Source organism: Hesperophylax consimilis, chromosome 18, assembly GCF_061612785.1.
Source record: "Hesperophylax consimilis isolate HC1 chromosome 18, BYU_Hcon_1.0, whole genome shotgun sequence".
Lineage (NCBI taxonomy): Eukaryota > Metazoa > Arthropoda > Insecta > Trichoptera > Limnephilidae > Hesperophylax > Hesperophylax consimilis.
Window position 1 is genome coordinate 18,702,200 of NC_142853.1, and position 17,875 is coordinate 18,720,074.

The 17,875-nt window shown below is 36.8% G+C and overlaps 1 protein-coding gene across 1 annotated transcript; it reads left to right on the top strand.

Moving 5' to 3' along the window:
* Positions 1-12,500, top strand: smg (sterile alpha motif domain containing protein 4 smaug). Its single transcript, XM_089642400.1, has 5 exons — positions 1-759; positions 842-1,524; positions 1,628-1,846; positions 7,317-7,533; positions 11,592-12,500. Exons 1-5 carry the CDS (start codon positions 290-292, stop codon positions 11,773-11,775), a joined length of 1,773 nt encoding a protein of 590 aa, XP_089498526.1. The 5' UTR covers positions 1-289; the 3' UTR covers positions 11,776-12,500.
* The last annotated feature ends 5,375 nt before the right edge of the window (positions 12,501-17,875 follow it).

The following is a 17,875-nucleotide window of genomic DNA, read 5'->3' on the forward strand; positions in this document are numbered from 1 at the left end:
GATTTGGGAATGTTTTGAAAGGTAGCCTGATTCCACGTTATCAGTCAGTGATATTCGAGATTAAAGTATTTTGTATTACCAGCTGGCGAAAGGGCATCTATTATAAGCGATTTAATAAGTTCAATCAAGAAAGGTGCCCATAGTTAATATTGGACTGCAGACTTGTCATTTTACGCCGTGTCCATTGGACATTATTTTACATCACTTGTCAATCGGAAATGTGGCGGCTAAATTCTCCGTATAAGCATTGACAAGAGTAAATCTGTATATTTCCTCAAATACACGACCGATGCCAGGAATAGGGATGAACGGATCGTTTTGTAATCAAGTGGGGGGTGTGGCGGGTGTTTTTGAAGGATGGACGGCTTGCGAGAAGACCGTTGTTCTCTGCGCCCTTCTCCGGAGAGTTCCAACCAACAGTCTCAAATTGCTTCGTTATGCCATCGACGCTGCGCTGATACAGAACTTCAGCGCTGAGAACCATCGCCAAGAGAGCGACGCCAACGATCCCGAATTCGTGGCTACCCTCGTACAAGGGACCGAAGAGGACTTGGATTCTGACATTGGAAACAGACTAAACAAGTTGGTAACACACTTGCCGCTGCTGAAGCCAGGCAACGACAAGGCCAAGGACCTTTACCTTCGCTGCGTACCTCACCTGGTCAAGCACTGTGTTGATGTGTCACAATATACAGAAGAATGTCAAATATTGTTGTCCTACCTCCTCATCCATCCCGCTATCAACAACTCCGACAGAAGGTGAAATTGTGCTTATTTTTTATCGCAATAAATCACGGCCTACGTTTGCTAAATCACTAATAATGTTTTTATTTTTATCTAGGTCACTTACAGTACTGTTAAAACATTTAGAAAATCATGTCGTCCACGGCGCAAGCAAACCGAAAATGGACTTCTGGCAGAGCCCCGAGCTTCCTGCCGACGAACTCAAGCCCATGTGGCCCAGTAACGGCAGCCAAACCTTCAGACGAACCATTGGAAAAAATGTAGAATTCAAAAGCACTCTCGAACAAGTGATATCAAATAATACAGAACCTATCTGCATTCAACTAAATAACGAAGTTCTTCACGAATCCTTCTCCAAGAACGGAACAGAGATAGAATTAAATGGTGACAACGATAGGGTATTATTTGACCCTGTGATTATTCAGCCTAAAGCGAGGAGGTCAAATAGCTTGACCCCTCCGTCGACCTCCTATGTTTTTCTGACCTCCTCCTCCGAGAACTTAAATAATGACCCGTACTTTGTACAGAAGCCTAGGAGCTTCTCCCTCTCCAGCGAACACAGCCTGTTAAATGTGCGACCCATGGGAAATCTCCCCACAAGCAGCGGCAGTGAAACTAGATTAGACGACCTACGTTATAACAATGTCGGAGATCACGGTGGGATGTCCACAGTTGCCCATTGGTTGAAAACCTTAAGGCTTCACAAATACATCTGGCTGTTTTCAAATATTTCATATGATGAAATGATGTCTATCGATGAGGTTTATCTGCAAAGACTAGGTAAGTGGCAAACGCTCCTAACCTCACAATTACTCCTTAACATAAACCAACGATATACAGCTTGTAAGAAAATCAATTTATTTTAACATTTTCTTCTTTCCAGGTGTTACAAAGGGAGCGAGACACAAGCTGCTGTTATCTATCAGAAAGTTATCTGAACGGGAGAGTGTTCTAGAAGGCATGGAGAGAGAGCTATCGAGTGGATCGTTCATATCTTTGGCTGGCATGACCGCTCTCCTGGAGCAGTTGCGGAATATAGTCATCAGCCCCATCAAGCCGGAGTCCATCCTTGCTACATTGGTAGTCAGGGTCTTGGACCTATGTAAGTGTAACAGACTTATAACCCTATACTAATATTAAATTAATCCTTCTAAAAACAGATTGCTTCATAAAATCATATTCTTTGATGTGCCTATGTAATTTTGTTTACAATTATCTTCATGTGGGTATGATAACAGCATTATTTGTATCAAAACCATTGCAAGTACACACATGTAGATGTAGCAATAATATTTTGATAATGAAATGTACAAGTCAAGGATTTTTACTTTACACATTGATTTATTTATTTACTTGTTTGATAATAATGTATCTTGGTACTTGATTAAAAACATTGTTATTTTCTTCACTATTATTTTGTTAGTAAAGATAATATTTCTAAAACCTTGATGTGATGACGGTATAAAATAATTTTTTGTCAATGTTGTTTCCAAAACATGGATCATTTTTGCTAACATTATATTGAATCCTTTTGATAAAAAATGATTAGTATTTTTTATTTTATTTTAAAACATTGTGAATGAAAATATCAACGTTGAAAAATACATTGCTGTATTCATTTTCCATAACGTAATACTTGTATGTTTTTATGTAATGTGAAATAAAATAAGAAACGATTATTCTACTAGACATGTAATACATATTTAGTGCGTAATACTTCCAATGTGAAAATTAGCAAAATTTGTGAACAAGTGAAGAAACGCATTTGAAAATGAAGGAAAGGCTTTGATTCCTTTTTTTATTTATTGTGTATGTACATTAACCTGTTAACCGGGGAGTTCAGTTTTGAATTACGCAGCATATAACGGGCGCGAACTCCTTCACTAGGACGTATCAATACGTCACGCCCGGTGGACGTAATTTCATTTTTTTATTTTTTTTTATTTATGCATCAAAAAAAGTGAAAACATCGAATTGAAAAATAGAATATTTACAAACAATTATAAAGATTACAAAAAATATAAAAAAGTTTATAATTACAGAACAATAAATAAAAGCACACAGATAAAAGAGAAACATTGAATTTAAAAAATTAAAATATTTAATAATTAAAAACTCAATTTATGTGTGATATGCTCGGAAATATACGTCCCCGCTCGTTCCAGGGCGCAACATATATTTCAAGGACGTATTCATACCTCCTACCCATACCCGATACTGTTTACGTTTGACGTATTTATACGTCCCGCCCGGTTAACAGGTTAATAATCGTTATTAACCATTACCTTATCTTACCTTAGGTAAAACATATCACCGGAAGGGGGGTTGCCAGGGTACCCCATATAACTCAAATACATATTATTGTAGCTTTTTCTAGTAAAGTGCACTTTTTACAACTGTACTCGTGGCTTGTTTGCAATTTTTAGGTAAAGGGGGGAGGGGGGTAAGTGACGAGTAATTTAATCAGAATTGGATAGATATTACTTAATGTCTTCAAAAATTGTAACGGAATAATTTATTTTAATTGCAGATCGATCAACTTAGAACTTAGAAAACAACTAAGTTATCACACAAAACTCTCGTTTTGTCACTTTTTATTTTATTTTTATTTTTTTTTTTTTTTTGTTTTATTGAATAAATAGTTAATACATATCAACAAACAAGTCCTGCTAAGCCAATTGAATTGGCTTGTCAACAGGTGCTTAAAGTTTAGTTTCATATACATTTTTATAAGTTATAATTTACATCTTATATCTACAGAATCAACAACAACAACCTCTCATATGAAATATTATTTATTGCACATTTGAGGTATTACGTGCCCAGTAACGATATATGAAAATAACTTATAATGCCCCTAGAACATGAACTCTCGTGTCCTAATTAATCTTTACTTCCCTAGTGTAGCATCCCTAATTTGGGGAATATTATGAAGCCAGTAGATGTAAGAAGAGGAAGTTTGAGGTGTATTTGGAATTCAGACCTAGTCACTAAACATATTTAAAGTTGTTTCAAGCGACTTTCCAGTTCTGGATGGCGTTCTCTCACAAGTAGACATGGAACATTGTGATATGTATATCTGCCAACCGTATTGGTCGTAAATTACTATTATTTTATTATATTACTAGCTGTACCCCACCACCAGTGGCGTAACTATAGGTTGGCAGTGCTGGCAAAATGCCACGGGCTCCGCGGGGTCCGGGGCCCCGGCCGCCGCGGAGCCGCGAGCTCAGAAGTCAGAAGTAATCTTAACATTTTTAACAAAATTTAGGAAAAATTATAAATTTTATATAAGTACATAAAATCAACTAGAGTTAGACACAAATAAAGGCCATATAGCTAAAAATTTAAATAAATTATTAAGATTTAAAGCATTCATAAGAAAAGGATGTCGTTCAATTTTAGAACGCATCCATTTGTCCCACGACATTGTAATCCCAAGGGTCCTTTCTTAAAAGACAATGATAGTAGATCAGTTCCTAGGAACACATTACTATATTGTTTCCAAGTCTGGCGTTAAACTTGAACTTACATGGCTATCTTATTCCAATACTTCAGAAGGCGTATTGTGAACCATGCTGGTTATTTGCAAATCGGGCATCTAAAAAAATACAAAATGTTTGCATGGAAGGTTGTGACGACTGGAAACACATTGTAGACGCCATAGAAAGACACGAGACATCTAAAATTCACCTGGATTCTTGTTTAACGTATCAACAATGGCAGCTTCATGGAACACTAGATGAAGAGCAAGAATTCATGATCAAGAAAGAAAAATCTTTTTGTCGCCAAGTACTCTCTAGACTCCTTGACGTTACTCTGACACTTTCAACGTAGCCTTTCGTGGCCACAGAGAAAAGGCAGATTGCAGATTGTTGAGTTCTTAGCAAAATACGATCCGAGTTGTTAAGTAAATCAAAGGGCCAGATAAAATACTTAAGTTCAAAAATACAAAATGAGTTCATTTCTGTTGTGGTTCTAAAAATAGAAAATGCACTCATAAATTAAATAAATGCCGCACCCTTTTACTCTATCATATTCGATACAACTCAAGATATTTCAAAAACAGATCAAATGTGTGAACTTCATCGTTATTTTATGATGAAGAAAATGGGATCCCAAAGGCGCATGTCATTAAAGAGTCATTTTTAGGATTTCATGAAGTTAAGGACCAAACTGCCTTAGCAATGTCCAACCAAATTATTAAATCCATAAATCACAAAAATATACCTCTAAATAAGTGTCAAGGACACGGATATGATGGTGCTAACAAAATGAAAGGCACTTATGGTGTAGTTCAAAAACTCATAAAAGTTATCGAGCCAAATGTGGTATTGTTCCCTGTGCTTCTCATAACTTAAATCTAGTACTTAATGATGCAGTAAGAGAAGTTAATGATATGCAACATTTTTTTGGCATAGTATCAAAATATGGAATATCTTATTTATAGTTTTATTATGTTATTGGTTTTCCATTGCAAAATTCTACAAACTATCGATGCAGCCTCCAAAGCATTTCAGTCCAAAGCCATCGATCTTTCAAATGCCTTAAAACATTTGAAAATTTGTCTGGAAGAATTGGAAAGGAATCGACATGAATTTGAAAATTTAAAAAAGGAAGCAAGTAGTGTAGCGGGAAAGTTGTCTATCAACTTTGAATTTTCTAAAACCCCTCAGAGGAAGGTGAAATGCCATTTTGACGAACTTTGGGAAGATGAGAAATGATCTCCAAGATCTGGAGTGAACATATTTTATCGAGTATTAGACATTATTAATCAACTGGAATCGCGTTTCCTTCCAATGAATGAAATTGTTTCCAATTTCAGTGTTTTGCAACCTGCCACTTTGCAAAATGTAAATGACACTGATCTCTTGAAAAAAGCTCTAGAATTTGTTGATATATATAAAAAAGACATATCTGAATCATTTGCCAGGGAAATTGTCAGTTTTCGGTCCACCTTCAAAACAAAATAAAAAGAACTTGCCGATTTATTAACAATAAAGAATCATTTTATATCGTGCAGCTTTCCTGAAGTATGTACTGCATTAATGTTATTTGTTACAATTCCTGTGACTACAGCTAGTGCCGAAAGGTAATTTTTGAAACTAAAATTAATAAAAACATATTTAAGAAAGTCAATGGGACAAGACAGGCTATTATGTCTATTGAAAATCCAATGGCCCGATGTTTAAACTTTGATGACGTTATTGATACTTTTGCGGAACAGAAAGCTCGGAAAAAAGAATTTTATTCATAAATATCTTGTAAAGTCTAAATTTTTTTTTCATAATACCTATGCTTTTGAAAATAAAAATGCACACAATATTAGTATGTAATACTGTTGGGTAACTTCTTAAGTTATTTATAAAAAATCAATTACAATGCGACTGTGATTTTTACTGGAGGGGCCCCATCTAATGAATTTGCCACAGGCCCCCGATGGTATAGTTTCGCTACTGCCCGCCACGCATTGCTGTGGCTCTGTCTGTCTATGCAGATAGAGAAACAATTGCTTTTACTTCCAACAGATGGTGCTGTTTTTCAAAAAAAGCATGTTTGCCCAACAGATGATGTGGTTTTTAAAAAAATTAAAGTTTTTTTTACTCTAACAGGTGACATCTATAATATAAGTATGCAAAAAGCACACGCGTATTCGAATGCAAAATTTCAAAGCAATCGGTGAAGAAATATCACAGATTTAAGATTTTGAACAAATGAACATTTATATTTTTATATATAGGTATATATAGGGTTTTCCAATAAGAGGTGTTATTTTGAATAGCCCGCTATTTCGGTAGATGTTACTTTTGAAGCTGTCATTTTTTGACATTTGACAAATAGAAACTACGCCATTCATAAAAATGGAACGATACACGTTTCAACAACGCATTGAAATTATTAAAATTCACTTGAGTGAATCAAATTCAAATCATCTTGAGTGATGAGGCCCATTTCCACCACGGTAGCTTCGTCAACAAGAAAAATTGTAGCATCTAGGGCTCGGAAAACCCAAGAGTTATTGTTGAAAAGCCTCTCTATCCTCAATGTGTGACTGTTTGGTGCGGTTTATGGTCCGGCGGAGCCATTGGACAATGAGGCTGGAGCAACAGTTACGGTGAATGGATTGCGCTATCGAGAGATGATTAATGATTTTTTATGGCCAGAATTGGATGGTATTGATCTGGACAACGTTTACTTTCAACAAAACGGCGCTACGTGCCACACAAGCAACGAAACCATTGATCTTTTACGATTAAATATCAAAATAACACCTCTTATTAGAAAATCCTGTAGATACATTTATAAATTAACTATGTTGTTTTATAATTTTGGGCGGTCAAAGACCATTTTTGACCTAGGGGTGAGCCATCCCTGATGAAAAGGTCTGTAGTATTGACCTTGGGGTTTATAACACTACAGAAAATTCGCAGAAGCGTCCTCTACACAAATTTTAAAGAAAATTGATGTTTCCAAATAACCTAAGCCCCAGACAGGTCAATGATGTTGATCATATTTTTGTTGGTTGTTTATATCTTCTTAAAAATGATTAATCGTCTCATAAATCATTTCAGCTTCATCGCGCCTGCTATCAAACGGTGCTTCGTACCACGATGGCGGTGTTGTGATGGCCCTGCACTGCTGGCTGGTGGACAGAGCCCTATCACACGATGCCTTCTCGCGCAGTGCTGCCCTGGCCGCAGAGCTCAAGTCCCTGAAGTACCGCGTGCCCCCGAGGCAATTCCTGGCACACCTGGGTGATGCCCCTTTCCAGAGGAGGCCTAAGCCGAGGTACGTATTGAGGGAATACACGATACTGACTCACTGCTTTCCCTTATTAGAGCCTTATTTCAGAAATTCGCAAATCTACACCATTTTTCTGTTCTACTAAAACTCGCTAACGGGATTACAATTGAAAATAAACTGTCTAAACAAACATTATCTGCTGCTCAATAATGTAAATAATGTGTATGAGAGAGATTGTATGCACGTCATTGACATTAATAGTTTTGTATTGTTGATTGATCGATGAGCTAGTTAATACAAATCTGCCGACCGGGTTTCGCCAGCACGATCGTGACGGTCGGGACTATCTTCATAAAATCCTAAATGAATTTGTTCGTAAAAATCACTTACATAAAATAAAAATGTTTATGTCTGCAAAATTAAATTTTACTAAGGAGGAATACATAAAAATAATAATCATTAAAAATTTATAAAGATTAGAAAATTGTGATACTGTTAAACTTTGTAGTGTGTAAAAGCCCATTAGGGCGTGTAATAATAAATAAATAAATAAAAAGCTATAACACATCACAAATATTTATCACATAAAATTGGTATGAAATACATGAGATCAGTCCTGACCTGCACACCCTTGCTGGTGTAAATATTTGCATTAATAAATAACCCAATGTTGAATGCAATAATTATAAAAAACACAGTAAACTCATTGATTAACATGTTTACTACAATAATAACATATTTAATTGCTTAAATCTCTACATAGTATAAAGCAAAATCACTCTTTGTGCGCTTAGTTCTTCTAAACTATGCAACGGATTTTGATAAGGTTTTGACTATCACTTGGAGAACTTCTTCCGGAAGGTTTATATATATAATACACGCATATTATATATATAGAAAGTAGAGAAAAGTCGATGTTTTGTAATCGAGGCATAAAAAAATATTTTCTGGCACTTACATTGCCAACGCTGGCTAAACCTTATGAGGTCATCACAGCCTCACAACTTTACCCCAAACTATTCATAAGTCCCCGAGTAAAGCCGGGCACATGTCAGCTAGTAATTTATATATTGATATTTATAAATAACTTAAGAGGCAGATGTTGGCTTCATTGTTGGCGCAACATTTTTGACAGCTTGTATCGATTCCCCTAGCGGTAAATTTCGAAAACATAGGCCAGTACGGTTTAGATATGAGCCCCGCACGGTCATTGTGGGCCAGAATACTGCGAAAATTTTAAACCGTTTTCGAGAAATATTTTTATAAACTAACCCTCACGATCGTATTAGCTGGTTCTGAAAGGTATTTGCAGATGCCGTACTTTGCCCTTTTAGAAGCATGTCACCGAAGTAATGCCTAGGTATTATTATTAAAAGTGTAATCTGTTTCTATGAGGCTCTTGAAATTTGCCAACCACCCCTTAGAAACAGAAATAAAAACAAATAAGCTTACAACAGAGCTATTTCAGCGGCAAGACTATATTTTTAGTTCCTAATTTTTTTTTTTTTTAGATCGGAGACGGTTTTCATATAGTTCCCGTGAGCACTTAGGCCATTGGCCCATTGTGCTATCTCCCATTTTACCTCATTCCTTTAACAGTCACCTGGTCCCTTTTGTAAAGTTCACCAGGGTTGTCATTGGATATGTGGTTATGTCTTCTGTTTCCACAGTGTGTCTTCCAGGTCTCATCTCTCCTCTCCAATCCCCCTTGGTTCCCCTCTCTCCTCTCCACTCCTCCTTGGTTCCCCGAAGGCCCCATGGCGGAAGAGTCCACTCCCCGTAGGTTCCCTGAAAGCCACACGACGAAAAAGTCCACTCCCCCTTGGTTTTCTGAGGGCTCCGCGAGGGAAGAGGGCCTCATCTCTCCTCTCCACTCCTCCTTGGTTCCCTGAAGCCCCACGAGAGAAGAGGCCTTCGTCTCTCCTCTCCACCCCTCTTTGGTTCCCTAAATGCCTCACGGTGGAAGAGGACTTTGTCTCTCCTCTACACTCCTCCTTGGTTCCCTGAAGCCCCACGAGAGAAGAGGTCTTCGTCTCTCCTCTCCACCCTCCTTGGTTCCCTAAATGCCTCACGGTGGAAGAGGACTTTGTCTCTCCTCTACACTCCTCCTTGGTTCCCTGAAGCCCCACGAGAGAAGAGGCCTTCGTCTCTCCTCTCCACCCTCCTTGGTTCCCTAAATGCCTCACGGTGGAAGAGGACTTTATCTCTCCTCTACACTCCTCCTTGGTTCCCTGAAGCCCCACGAGAGAAGAGGCCTTCGTCTCTCCTCTCCACCCTCCTTGGTTCCCTAAATGCCTCACGGTGGAAGAGGACTTTGTCTCTCCTCTACACTCCTCCTTGGTTCCCTGAAGCCCCACGAGAGAAGAGGCCTTCGTCTCTCCTCTTCACCCTCCTTGGTTCCCTAAATGCCTCACGGTGGAAGAGGACTTTGTCTCTCCTCTACACTCCTCCTTGGTTCCCTGAAGCCCCACGAGAGAAGAGGCCTTCGTCTCTCCTCTCCACCCTCCTTGGTTCCCTAAATGCCTCACGGTGGAAGAGGACTTTGTCTCTCCTCTACACTCCTCCTTGGTTCCCTGAAGCCCCACGAGAGAAGAGGCCTTCGTCTCTCCTTTCCACCCCTCCTTGGTTCCCTAAATGCCTCACGGTGGAAGAGGACTTTATCTCTCCTCTACACTCCTCCTTGGTTCCCTGAAGCCTCACGAGAGAAGAGGCCTTCGTCTCTCCTCTCCACCCTCCTTGGTTCCCTAAATGCCTCACGGTGGAAGAGGACTTTGTCTCTCCTCTACCCTCCTCCTTGGTTCCCTGAAGCCCCACGAGAGAAGAGGCCTTCGTCTCTCCTCTCCACCCTCCTTGGTTCCCTAAATGCCTCACGGTGGAAGAGGACTTTGTCTCTCCTCTACACTCCTCCTTGGTTCCCTGAAGCCCCACGAGAGAAGAGGCATTCGTCTCTCCTCTCCACCCTCCTTGGTTCCCTAAATGCCTCACGGTGGAAGAGGACTTTATCTCTCCTCTACACTCCTCCTTGGTTCCCTGAAGCCCCACGAGAGAAGAGGCCTTCGTCTCTCCTCTCCACCCTCCTTGGTTCCCTAAATGCCTCACGGTGGAAGAGGACTTTGTCTCTCCTCTACACTCCTCCTTGGTTCCCTGAAGCCCCACGAGAGAAGAGGCCTTCGTCTCTCCTCTCCACCCTCCTTGGTTCCCTAAATGCCTCACGGTGGAAGAGGACTTTGTCTCTCCTCTACCCTCCTCCTTGGTTCCCTGAAGCCCCACGAGAGAAGAGGCCTTCGTCTCTCCTCTCCACCCTCCTTGGTTCCCTAAATGCCTCACGGTGGAAGAGGACTTTGTCTCTCCTCTACCCTCCTCCTTGGTTCCCTGAAGCCCCACGAGAGAAGAGGCCTTCGTCTCTCCTCTCCACCCTCCTTGGTTCCCTAAATGCCTCACGGTGGAAGAGGACTTTATCTCTCCTCTACACTCCTCCTTGGTTCCCTGAAGCCCCACGAGAGAAGAGGCCTTCGTCTCTCCTCTCCACCCTCCTTGGTTCCCTAAATGCCTCACGGTGGAAGAGGACTTTGTCTCTCCTCTACACTCCTCCTTGGTTCCCTGAAGCCCCACGAGAGAAGAGGCCTTCGTCTCTCCTGTCCACCCTCCTTGGTTCCCTAAATGCCTCACGGTGGAAGAGGACTTTGTCTCTCCTCTACACTCCTCCTTGGTTCCCTGAAGCCCCACGAGAGAAGAGGCCTTCGTCTCTCCTCTCCACCCCTCCTTGGTTCCCTGAAGCCCCACGAGAGAAGAGGCCTTCGTCTCTCCTCTCCACCCCTCCTTGGTTCCCTAAATGCCTCACGGTGGAAGAGGACTTTGTCTCTCCTCTACACTCCTCCTTGGTTCCCTGAAGCCCCACGAGAGAAGAGGCCTTCGTCTCTCCTCTCCACTCCTCCTTGGTTCCCTAAATGCCTCACGATGGAAGAGGACTTTGTCTCTCCTCTACACTCCTCCTTGGTTCCCTGAAGGTCCCACGAAAGAAGAGGCCTTTGTCTCTCCTTTCCACTCCTCCTTGGTTACCTAAAGGCCCCAGGACTAGTTTCTAATTTACTTCATTATTCTAGATGGCGCTCAAGCATCAGCGGAGGCTCCTGGCAGATTTCGGAACCATCCAAGAAGAGTGGTTCTTTCCCATCTTTCCCCTCGCCCACCCTTTCTGGCACCTTTCCGTCTGCTGCCTCGATGGGGGACATCAATTCCCGTCTCGAGTCCCTATGTCTCCAGATGACGGAGCAGGCTATCAACTGAAGCCTTTGATTTTGTATGTCTTCATGATTACGTTACTTTCAAATTGAAACCTAACCTAACAGAAGTGAATGATTTTACATAACTAGGCCTGTGACCTCATACCTCACTGTTCATATTTATATTGCTTTTGAATTGTTTCCAAATAGAAACATAAATAAAGCGAAATTAAAAATGAAAAAAATTACTATTTAGCATAACTAGGCCTACCTGGTATGATGTGTTCATGTTATTTATGTTGCTTTTAAGTGGTTTCCAAATTATAACCTAACCTAAGTGAAGTGAAATTGAAGAACTTTATTATTTTACATACATCATTCATCCATCGCTTCGAATCTCTCTGTCTTTATATTTTTATGACAGAGCGGGAAATCATTTGCGACTGCTGACTAAGTTGTGTATGTAATTGTTTATATTAATAATAAGTGTCTTTGTTGCTTTTAAATAACTGTTCTAAATGTTAACTAAAACTGAACCGTACTGAATTCTGACTTTATCAGTAAAATAAATTTAATTTAATTTTTTTTTAACAATTTCAAATTGTTATGAAGCAATATGTACTCTATTCTGGGGGTTTTTCTCGCAAGAAGAGTAAAACAAGTATTGGTAAATTATCATTTCTTGATTTCATCAAACAGATTTGCATGATATAATAAATAAAATATTTGAATTACCGCTGACAACCATGCACTAGAAATGCCACTGCATATTTTGTTTTCTGACAGATTGATTATCGTCGACGGCAATCCATCACCGCGTAAATCATATTTGGTTACTTTTCAGGAGAGACATAAAACCACTTTTCTTAATATATTTACATCGAAATCGCGGCAAATCATTTTATTTTCCATGTTCAATTGTCTTTACAATTATTTATTTAAACACATATACGTTTTTAACCGAAAATAAAATAATAAATGACTTAAGCGGTGATGTTCACTAAAATACGGCAAAAGTTTAGACTTACGCGGAAATTTATTCTTGTTGGGAGTTAGGTATATAATATCATTATAGTTTTAAAACACGGGAACGTGGAAACAAATGTTATTTTTAATAATAATAATATTTTACAACAAAGTAATATTATGTTACATGACATTATTTAGACAAATAAAATAGTAGATAGGTACCTTATCATAAAAATACACAAAATTATTAGTTACTCAATGACACCGACAATCATCAACGTAAAAATTTAGCTCGTCAATTTTTTTTATTTAAAAAAAATAAACTTACACTGTAGGTACCTCGTGTAATGTTAAAAATATAAAAAATAAAGTTATTGATATAGTAATGAATCATAATAGCTATGACAATCTTGCGGTATTACAAATTTCAGTTCCTGTAAATGTTTCCACTTGGATTCTTTTATTTTAATTCTATCTTTGTAAAGTTTTGGAATCTATATTATCTTTAACTTTTTCTTCATGTGCCTTATTTTTACGTACGATGTGTCTTTTCCAAACCTCATCGCTAATATTCCCAACGTCGTGACCACAACATGTGTCACACCGATCTTTTTTGGGCGTAAAAATACTCATTTTTTCTTTTTTTAAACACATTTTCGAAAGTTCTGCAACTCATGGGACTTCCTACATTTTCCTTACAATAATCTAAATAAATATCATACAGTTGAGCCAAACTTTTGATTATTGGTTCTAAGTACAGCTTTTTTGTAGATTTACGACAATAGTGCGATTCGAGTTTTGGAAGATCGTGAAAAAACTTCAGTAATAACATTTTTTTAGAATTTTCTCCTGTTGTTCGTCGCCTGTTCTGATTCGTCATGGATGACATCGGAATCATTGCAGATTCTGATTTTTCTGCCCAATACCTCACGGTCCATTCCTTAATCCCCAGGGTATTCAAAAACGACATTTTGCAAACTTGGGCTGTAATATTTTCAATGGGCAAAAAATACACCAACGTGCCTTGTCTACGAGAAGCACTTGTTTCCGATCTTCTTTGTTTGGGTTCTTTTTTCATTACATTAGATGCAACAAATTGTTTTCTCTGATCCCAATTCAGTTTTGACCAAAACATTTAGAACCTTGGTTAAGTTTGGGACAGTTTCGTAGTTTTGAACGAATGCATATTTTGGATTTGCAAGCTGGACCCATTTGACGAGCTTCTTTAGGCACGTCGTGTACTATGTTGAATTTCCCATCTTGCAGTAAACTTTTTCTGTAGCCTAAATAATCTTTCCCTTGCATCCTCAATTTTTTGTTTAATAATCTTGATGAATCTGCGTGTATGTCACCATCACTCTGCCGATTTGATGGGGATGCTATTATTTCCGAAGGAGATAATATAGTACCTGGTGTAGGAGAACTGTAATCCACCACCTGCATTTCAATTGAAGTTGAATCAACTATAATCTTTTCATTATTTATTATAACAAAAGACGTTGAATTATTATTAATGCTATGAATATCTTGGCATATGTATTCAGGAGATACCATCGAGATCAACTCCGCACTGTCTTCTGTTGTTGTCGGCTGATTTTGGGAATAATCAAGAAAATTCTAAATTATTTATATCAATGTTTTCTATATTTTCATTTGTAGAACATTCACCAACTTTTTTTCCACTGCCCTGTTTGTCAGATAATGTATTTATTCCGAGTTCTTTGCACATGGCATCAACAAATAACTCATCATCGCTAGAATCGAACATTTTGTTACTGAAATAAAAAATTAAATTAAATAATTAATAATTTGTTTCGCTATATACTATTAGTAAATAGTAAAGTATAATTATAATTATTAGTAAAGTCACAAAAAATAAAAAGGACAAATCAAAAAAGAATGAATCAGCGCGTATCTCACGTTTTCCGATACAATGAAACGAATCATTGCGAAGTGTATCAACGCGTAAGTTCATAATGATTAATAATAACGTCTACCGTGTGCACAAACCAATGTTTGTAATATATAATTACTTAGTCTCATAATACATACCTTTTGTAAGACATCCGATGAACAAAAAACACATAAATTTAAAAAAAAACTGTTGTAACCAGCGAAATAATGTTTTGCGGCAATAACGGTTGGTCAACGGCTGAGATAGGCGATGATTTTACCCAAACGGAAGGCAAATGAGATGCGCGGTGATACTATTTTCGTTGTAGGACTATTTCCTTACATTGAAAAAATCCTATAATAATCCCAACGATGTAGGTTTATGACCGCCGTCGAATGGCATTTCAGGATGACTTACGCGGTGATGTTACATACGCGGTGATGGATTGCCGTCGACGTTATACTCCTGTATCTTCAATGGTCTTATCATTTTGATAAAAATATCAATATAAAAATATAAAAGCCCCTATAATTATCAAAAACTTTCTACGAGATTGATTTTTAAACAGTAGTTAATTTGGAACATTTTATTTTTGTTATATTTAGCATGACTGAGTGTGAAAAATGATTTTTATTACTTTCAGATAATATTGTACAAGTCTTTTGTTATGATGATGTATAAGCTTTAGAAATATGTGTAATATGTATATCCATTGACCTGATGATGTTTTCTTCTGTGATCCACCCATTTTAAAAACAACCGTACTATTATTGAAATATTTGAATCATTTGTTATCTTAATGGGACTAAAACAGTGGCTTCGCGACAAATTACCGGCCCCATGGTTTGTCAACGTTCAATGAGTCACGTTAAATCAATATTTGTAGCTATTCCTAGCATGCTTCATTGCACCAAATAGTCATATTCTTTCCTTGATTGTACAGATGATGCTATTATGGGAAGTTTTAGATCTTGACTTACAGAAAAGACACAATGAGAACTAGCATGAATGTTTTTTTGTCTTCTCTCAAGCTACTTGACTTACTACCCGAAATGCCCAATCAGTCGCTACACCACTGGACTAAAATCTCACACATTATAACTAAGTGTCATCAACAATTTCAATTAAAATGTTATCTAGGTATGTTTATTTAAACTTTACAAGTTCGTTAATTTTTTTTTTGTCATTTGGTCAAATTAGGTAATACTGATTTATGTTATCTTTAAGTTTAACTGACGTGTACTGGATGCAATATTATTGTTCAACGACACTTTTTGTGTACATTGTTTACATACTTTATAGCAGAGTATTGTTTACGTACTTTACAGTGGAGTATTGCTTACGTACTTTACAGTAGAGTGTTGTTTACGTACTTAACGATAAAGTTGTTGCTTTCGTATATTTTATTATATATTTTTGTTCATTGAAGTTTAATGCATGTTGTCACATAATTTGTAAAAATATGTGCCGGCATTTTGTACATTTGAAATGTCGAAAGAAATCATATATTCTATTTAAATTTACACAGCATTAAATCTAAAAGAGCAAAATCATGTTATATAGTTATGTGAATATTGTCCGTCTCATGTCTATGTTTAGTATTGTTACCTGACAACGAAAAAAATATTATATAAATAGAAAATAAGTATAAAAAATTATTAATCATGTTTATTTTATACATATTTAATTCATTGCACATATTATATTAGATCATGTTCTTTTATCCCAAAATCATTTACGAAGCAAATTTCATGACAATATTTAGTTTGAAGGTTCTTTGTCCTTTTGGTTTCTTCAACACCCAAAATGATCTATCAGGTATTTGAGTATTGTGTCGTATAGGAAGCTTTTCTGGATCTGAAGAGATAGTTTTTGTACAAATAGAACATTTACTCGACCCCCATAATATATTTTTGGCTACTTATCAGTTTAGCATATTATTAATAAATTAAATTAAAATATAAATGTAACTTACAATCATAGTTGTTCTCAGTACCCCGCTATATGTGTTTTTAACATGGCAACACTGAATTTAGAATCCATTCCTTTTGTTACATAACTGTTTTTATTTTATTATTATTTATAAACCCAGTGTTGATATTTACACTTTAATCTTTTGTTTATTATTATGAATGCTTTCCAAAGAATAATGTTTACTGTATATTTATAAATTATAATCGAATATCAGACTTGTCAAAACAGAATATATAAAGAATTTAATACTTATAATATTTATATTTATATTAGGTTTAAATTAGCATTACGCGTAGTTTAACTAAATGATGGCTTCTGATCTATTCAATTTTACAATTAAAATGTTCAATGGCCAGTTCAATTAAAAACTAGTAGTTATTCAATTAAACTTATCTAGATTCGTAATGTTTTTCAATTTAGCATCATATTTTTGTAAGCAGTTTTGCATTGATTAGTGAGTATATGAATCGCTTAAGTAATTTTGTATTAAAAAATATTTTAATTAAAAGGCTGTAATATAAACTCCTATAGATGAGTACTTTGAAATTCTTAGGTGTGAATTAATTGTAAAGTTATATTGTTCAAAAAAATATTAATATTATATTTATCATCGCGCTTTAACACTAAACTATTCAAAATTCTACGGCCTCTTTTATTGTTAAAAATCGTATGTTTAATTTTATCTCTCAAATGTAGAAGTCATTATAAAAATTACTTTTGAAAAGCATCAAATGATACACCAAAATTGCACAAATTTATCGACTAAATCGATCATCATTACGATTTCAACTAGATGTAAGCATAATGTAATTATTGCATCTTAAAAGAGAATATTATTCACATTGTATAAATTTGTCAAAAGACCTTACAAATTCTACTGTTCATTCATTGAATCTTTAATCTTTTTTTTTTAAATACTCCAGCATTCAGCAGACTAAGAAATGTCACGTCTTATGATATTTTTTGTTTGTTTTTGAGGTACCTATATATGATACATTATCAAATATATATTTTTACATAACATTTTTCATATTCGTAATAGCCAAACAGTAGTGTTTTAGCGTGTACCTACTGTGAATAATTGTTTCATTCAATAGCTACTTTATTCTCTCAACACCCACGGCCGTGCCAAAGTTGAGAATATAACGTGGCTAATGAATGTTACAATTATTTACAGTAGGTTCTCGCTACATTGTCCATAGTTCTCTTTGTGAATTGAAAGTTATTTATTATTGTTAACAATGTATGTAAAATGTCAATTTATGATAGTGGTATTAGGGTTAAGGAGTGTTGCTGGTTTCAAAAGGTCTATGATATAAGTTTTCTA